Below are 7056 nucleotides of genomic sequence, written 5' to 3' on the forward strand. Positions count from 1 at the left end.
CCCAGCTCACCTGGTGCTCAGATGCCCTCTCCCTGCTCCCCTTCCCTCCAAACAAGCCCCCTCAGTCATGCCCCACCGGGGTACAGCATTTAGCCATGCAAGTTGTTGTTTTTACTGTTCTTTAAAAAAAATGCAGCCAAAAATCCTAACTTTGCTTTTTGCCAGGATCTGGAGAAGCAGGATGGTCAGATGTGCTCTTGTAGATAGAGGAAAGTAAAGTATTAGCTGAAGAAAAAAACTGTAACAAAGCAAAGAAAAACAAAGTCACACCATAAAGTATTTATTAAGAAACAAAGGGGCCTTTTTTCTTCATTTGTAAGAAACACTTTAAAGCAAGTGCCCTTTCAGAGATTTAAAAGCTGTATCAAATGGTAACATTGGTTTTACATTATTGTACATGACATAAAAAAAAAAAAAAAAAAAAAACCCCACCACATCTCACAAACTTCCTTTTATTACAACTCAGGTTTCTCTGCCTTCAGTTGAAAATTAATTTCTACAGACATAAATTTAATTTATTCTTTTTTTTTTTTTTTTTTAAACAAGTAAACAATATACAAAGAGATTCACCTGAATTTCATGGGTCAGAGGAGGTGTCCTTGATGGGGCACGTGTGAGGCAGGCAGTGCACGCTGGCAGGGGGAGAGCTGACTTGGTTCACAGCTGGGAAAGATCACGAACGCAGGGATGGGCTTGTCTGGCCACGTAGGAATAGACGGGGGTCTCACCTGGGCCCAAGCACCTCCAGCTCCTGCCAAAGCCACCAGCAGCTGAAGGCATCTGAGCCGCCCGTGCCTGACACCAGCTCAGCTTTGGAAGGTCAGTGTGACCAAGCTGCAATGCGGGCAGGTAGAAACCTAAATTGCTGTGATACCCGAGTGCACATTGGGTCCTTCAAAAGCCTGGCAGCACCCAGCTCTGGTGCACCTTCTGCCTTTAAAGATGCCCCGAGCACCGAGCTGTGCAGGCAGGGCAGAGCCCTCACCCAACGCCCCCAGCAGCCGGCCACTGCCTTGCCGGAGCCGCCCAGCCTGGCCGGGGGAAGCCAGGTCTCATAAGCCAATCTGTCTGTCCAGGTCCTACACACTGAATGGGTGGTCGCAGCCAGGAGCAGCAGATCTGGGATGAATTACCTATTCATGTTCCCGTGTCAGTGGTCACACCATTTCTGCCCGCTGCAGCCTGCCTGTGTGTGGCATGTTTACAAGTAAATCCTTGGATTTGGCAACGCTTCTGCACGTATGCGTAATTTAAAAACAGACATACAAAAAAAATAGTAGTTTCACAGTTATTGCTACATACTGATACAGTATCAGACAATAAGAAACCTTTAATCAATCAGCTCTGGTCTGGTTACAGTAATTGCCCGGTTTTGGTGTATGCCCTCGGTCCTGTGGTGCGGTGTTTTGGCCAAAGACCAAATGGATAGAAATGCAGAGACTAAGTTTTTTTAAGAGACAAAACCAGCCTTAAATAGTTTGTTGTATCCAGGGTGATATATTACAATTAGCACGGCCTGATTATTCCCAGCATGCTGTTGCCTCCTCAACCTGGAGAGGTGTTTTTCCCCAGACGAAGCAAAGCCAGACGGAGCCAGCAGCTCCAGTGCAGTGTCCCCCTCCCCAGCATCACGCCTCCTCCCTGACCTCCCCAGCATCACGGGGAGCTGAACCTTCAACCTTTGGTTGGGCCCTTTACCTTGTTTTTAAACACGGCTGTGCCTCCCTATTCCCCTGCCCCATGGGTAAAGAAGAAAAGAGGGCGGGTTTCAAACCCCCACCAGCCCCTCCGCATCCAGGCTGGGGTGGCTTTGTGTGACACCCACCCCCATGGAGCAGGGCTGGGGACTCAGAGTGGGCTGGCGGGGGACAAAGCCCATTCTCCTGTGGTCAGACTCAGTCGCAAGCAGAGTTTGGGGCTGACGGCTCCGTGCACATTCACACAGGTTTACTGTTTCACGGGATGTGAGGTTGAATCAGGCGTGTTTGGAGTCAGTGCGACCTTTCTCTGCAAAGGCGGTTTCAGCTCAGATCCTGCCAGCTGTACCGAAAGCATTGCTGAGCATCAGGAAGAGCAGGCACCTCGTACCCTGTTTGTAGTAAAAAGTTCTCAAAGATAAAAAGTCTGTGCAAACCACTACTGGGTCCTGATTTTGAGGCAAAACCAAATCAAGAAGGGTTTCAAGTGCACTGGAAGGAAGAGCCAAATAATTCACACTCTTCTAATTCCTACATAAATACCAGGGACAAGGAAAATTGTCTTTGCAAGACTAAGCTTTTTGTGGCATTTCACTCCAAACTGGGGGGTAAGAAGCTGTGGGGGCTGGTACCAGCACCCGGCACGCGGGGATTGCACTGTTTGGCGCTCGGTTGTGATTGTCTGTAAAGCAACGGAAAATGTCATTAAGGAGCTGGGAAAGGAGAAAAGAGGTTTCTTAAGTACTGCAGTCTTGTATAGTGTAACAAAACTCTTTCTACGAATTAATTAGGCAAATACTTCTGACCGTGTCATACCTGAAGGGCACTTAATGTCTCCGGCATTTATCTCGCACGTGCAGCGATCTGAAATGTGTGTGCGTTTTCAGCGTAATCCTTCGCCGCCGTAAATCATGCACTGGAATGGGAGCGTATCTGGCAACGCTAATTCAGAGAGATCATCCTAGATCATCCTACAGTTTCTGGCAACAGACCCCGATGAAAATAAATGGTTTATAAACACTGTCTGACATGCATGAGCCTTTCAAAATTATTTACAAGTGATGTTCTGGGAGCTTCATTCCAAGGAAGTATTTCTCCTCCGTTCAGTTTAGATATTAAAAATCTGTCGGGTGGGGAGGGGGAGGAAGGCGTCAGAGCTACACAGTCACAGCTGGGTACATCTTCTGTTCGCTGCTGGTGTGTGGGTAGGGAGACTGGATCTGCCTGTAGCCACTCTGCAAACCGTCGAGGAAGGGGGGCACTGGCGTGAGCGGCATCGCATCGTGCTGCACGGCGTAGCCCATGTACTGGGGGTGCAGGTACTGCCCCTGGTGTGGCACGATCTGGGTCGCCTGCTGGCAGTTCAGCACCGAGAAGTTCGTCGGCATGTTGACGTAGACATTATTCATGGTCCCTTCTGGCAAGCAGCAGTTGGTCTGGGACCTGGTCGGGGGGGCTCGGGCCCCCGAGTTGGCGCTGGAGCTGGAGCTGGCGGCAGTGCTCGACTGGCGGGAGGAGGAGCCCCGGGAGGTGCTGGCACTTGGGATCATGGGGATCGTCTCCATCAGGCGGGTGCCCCCGGGGGCTCGGCTCTGCTGGGGCTCCTGCTTGGGCCGTAGGCATCTGCAGCAGCAAGCCGCCACCAGCGACCCCAAGATGATGAAGGCGACAAATACAGATCCAACAATAAGGAACGGCACGTAGATGGGCACTGCAACAGCAAGGAAAACGTCGTCACTGGGGGACAAGGACAAACAGCAGCAGCTCCAGCAGAAGGTCCCTCCCACCCCAGCCCAGATAAGCCCACCTCCCCCAGTGCAGGTCAATGCAGGGTGAGCACTGAAAGCTGTGTGTGCAGCCAAGCACTTTACACAAAGAAGATGAAAAAGGCTGCAAAAACCAATGTCTGGAGTTTCCAAAATAATCTTTAAAGTTACTGGCAGGATCAAAGCCCACAGCTCACACCTCAGGGGAGGACGGCGCGCTCCTGTTGATGGTGGACTAGTCCACACCAGCCACTGCTTCACATCTCACCAGATCTTGTCTCCGATACACCCCACTAGAAAAATCAGGCAAGAGAACACCCCATTTGAAGAGCACCACAAGGTGATACTTTGGGGGCAGGATCCCTCCTCAGGGCTCGGGAGCACAGAGTGGTCAAACAGCAGCGTTGCATTGCATCCCTTCCCACTGCCAGCCTTCTCTGGCTGCTGTCACCCTTGAGGCAGGGGGGACAGCCAGGCAGCACCTGGGCAGCAGTCGCAGGGGCTCTGCCACCCTGCCACCCTGGGCACGAGTATCCACCTGTTCTGCGCTTCAGCCCTGGGTTTGGGGAGAAACCACGGAGTGGGCGGTGGGGTGACAGCACCATGCTCCAAAGCTTCACTACCAGCATCGCTCCTTGCGAGGCTTAGAAAGGGACATTGGGGCAGGAGGGGTGAGGGTGGGCAAGGGGTGGGAGCAGAAAGTACAGGCCATGCTTCAGCGGTGGGGTCAGGAGCCCAACAAGGCGGATGGTGAGCACCATCCTTGGAAGGACCTGGGCTCCGGCTGCTCTGCACTCCCGGGGAAAAAAAAACCTGTTTTCTCTACCTCAGTAAGAAATCTGCACGGATATATCCAGGAATAACGAGGGGAAGGTGCCTCCCTTCAGCACTTGCAAACACTCCCGAGAACACGCCAGGGCTTCATCGTTTCTACCAACGCCTGGCAGGCCTGAGACTCAGGCAGGGCTGTGGACCCCCGCCTGACCAGGGCTAACGCAGCCACTGCTAACGATGTGCCCTAGGCACAGGGGCAGGGGACACGGCTGCCCCTCCTGAGAGGTAACCCGTGCCAGCGCTGGGCGACGGCTCCCAAACCTGCTGAGCAGTAAATGTAATGCCTTGTTCTCAGAACAGCAAAGGTTACCTGTCCGCTCAAGCCAGAATACCTCCCTGCACAGCTGATTACGTGGAGGGAGTTATTAACCAAAAGGCCACATTTCTCCCATTTCTTCCATAATTTTTGCACTTTTTAAGCAAAAGGCTTGCAAAAAAGTGTCTCTACTTCCGTGCTTGGCACTACAGTAGCTCTCGAGCAGGTGCACGCACTTGCTACAGACTGTAACACACAAGTTTTCCGAGTAAATCTGTCCTAATTATAACATCACTTCAGGCTACTTCTGGTGCGTTCAGCATGTGGGGACTGCAGCAAGGGTGCTGGGAAGGCACCGAGGCTTTTTTTGAACAGCAGTAGGAGAGACTTGAGTTTATCCTTGAAATTAAATCTTGTAAATACCAGTCCCAAGTGGGGGTATCCGAGCTGGACGAACACATACAGTTAGAGTGGGGACCAGCCACAAGTCATTTTGAAATGTCATGTTACTTTTTGTTGTTTCATTTTTTTCTTCCCCTTTTAATTGCAAGCACAAAGGAGGCTGAGGAGCCAGTGCAGAGCGGTGGCAGAGCCGCACAAGACACACTGCGCGTCCAAGGCTGCAGGAAAGCGGTGTCACCTTCTTGGAAAGAAGACAGGGCTGGACTTGCAAATAATAGGGAGGAAAAAAGAAGTACCGAAGCGTGGGTACTTCTCCCCGTTTACCGGCTGCACAAGGGCTCGGCCGGCACCCACGTCCATTCATTTCGCCCCACGACTCTTCGGTGGATGGAGGGAACAGGCGACAAGGGGAAGGAGCAGGCGAGAAGTTTGCCGCAAACCCGCGGCGGCTCCGCCGGAGCCACCGAGCCTCGGGGAACCCCCGGGGCCGCGCCCGGCGCCGGTGCCGTGCCGGGGCCGCCTCACCTGCCGCGCCGTCGGGGCCGTCCTTGCCGGGGCGGCCGGGCTCGCCGCCGCCCTGCCGCCGGTCGTTGTCGCAGGCGCCCTGGTCGAGGCGCGCCTCGGCGCTGGAGCAGCAGTACCGGAGGGCGCAGCTGCCGCAGCAGATGGTGGCGTCGCCGCCGTCGAAGCGCTCGGGGCACTGGAAGCCGTCCCGCCAGCCGCCCTGCCCGTCCAGCCAGCCGTGGCAGTACTCGCCGCTGGCCGCGGCCCCCGCCGGTAGCAGCCAGCCCAGCGCCGCCAGCAGCAGCCAGCTCCGCCCGCCCCGCATGGCGCCGCCGAGGGGGCGGCGGGCGGGGGGTCAGAGCCCCCCCGCGCCGGGGCAGCGCCGCCCGGCCCCCCGGGGCATGCAGCCGCCGCGCTGCGGGCAGTCTCGCCGCGGGTCCTGCCGCCGCCACATGCCCGGGGCTGGCCCGCGTGCTGCGGAGCCGCCGCCGCCGCCGCGAAGGACCGGCCGGGCGCCGCTACTCTCTACTCCCTCCCCGCCGCCGCGCCGGCCCGGCCTGCGCCCAGCGCCGCGCCCATGGGCGAGGGCAGGCGGGTGCGGATTGACACTCCCCTCCGCCCGACCCGCCGCCGCACACCCCGTCCGGCGCCGCGCCCGGCACCGCCGCTGGGCTGGGGCGGGGGGGGGGGCGCCGCGCCCCGCACTTATAGGCAGCGGCGGCCGCCGAGCGCGCATGCGCCCGCCCCGCCCCCGCCCGACGAGGCGGCCCCGCGCCCCCTGCTCGCCTCGAGGGGGGGCACACGCCGCCGCTTCCCTGAGCCCGTCATGGCCGTGGCCAGGGGGCGGGTGGGTGACACCGCCTCGAAACCTGCCCCCCCTTCACCCCCCGGAAAAGCAGCCGTCCGGCCCCGCAGGCCCCGCTGCACGGCGGGGGCACAGGCTGCCGCGCCGAACACACGCGGCGTTTGTACCTTCCAGGGGCAGCTCCAGGATGCTCCTTCAAACATGTCCGAGGTGCTGAAGTGGCAGGAAAGTTTGTTTTTTCTCTCTCACACGTATTACCAACCACTACTTTTGCTTACAAGGCATTAGCTCAAGTAAAAAATACTTCTTTTAAGCAAAAGGCAGAAACTGTCACTGTTTTTAAATGCTGATGCTAAGTCATTTCACTGGCAGGAAGGTGACTGCAAAGTTAACGTTTATTTATCTCATTCTTTCAAGCTTTTCTTCTTCAATTAAATTATTGTCTTTCACTAATAACATACCAGTCCTTCCCCCTCCATTTTCGTTTCTCTCTTTTGTTCTCACTCTTTTCACTGCTCCAAGCCAGCTGCAGGCTTTCCCAGAGGTATTAGTCTGGACCAGGAGATTCTGGTCAAATTACAGCCCAGGTAATTGCATTTTGTCCCCTTGGCCTTGCTGCTGCTCCCAGCGAGTTATGTCCCAGCCGTGTCCCTTTCCCAGCTCAGCCCACAGTCAGAGCCACGCCACGGCAAGGGCAGGGTGCAGAGGTAGTTCCCGCCCAGCTCATGCCTTACCCCAGAGAGGATTAGTAACCCGGAGCAGACAACCTTTGGAAAAGCATGTAGTTATCAA

General features: G+C 55.7%; 1 protein-coding gene across 1 annotated transcript; it reads right to left on the reverse strand.

Annotated features, from left to right (window-relative positions):
- Nucleotides 1-435: 435 nt before the first annotated feature.
- Nucleotides 436-5784, reverse strand: SHISA2 (shisa family member 2). Its single transcript, XM_068425482.1, has 2 exons — nt 5481-5784; nt 436-3408 (listed from the first exon to the last, which is right to left on the reverse strand). The coding sequence occupies exons 1-2, from the start codon at nt 5782-5784 to the stop codon at nt 2855-2857; spliced, it is 858 nt and encodes a 285-aa protein (XP_068281583.1). The 3' UTR covers nt 436-2854.
- Nucleotides 5785-7056: the final 1272 nt, after the last annotated feature.

The sequence above is a fragment of the Nyctibius grandis genome, chromosome 2, assembly GCF_013368605.1.
Source record: "Nyctibius grandis isolate bNycGra1 chromosome 2, bNycGra1.pri, whole genome shotgun sequence".
Taxonomy (NCBI): Eukaryota; Metazoa; Chordata; class Aves; order Nyctibiiformes; family Nyctibiidae; genus Nyctibius; species Nyctibius grandis.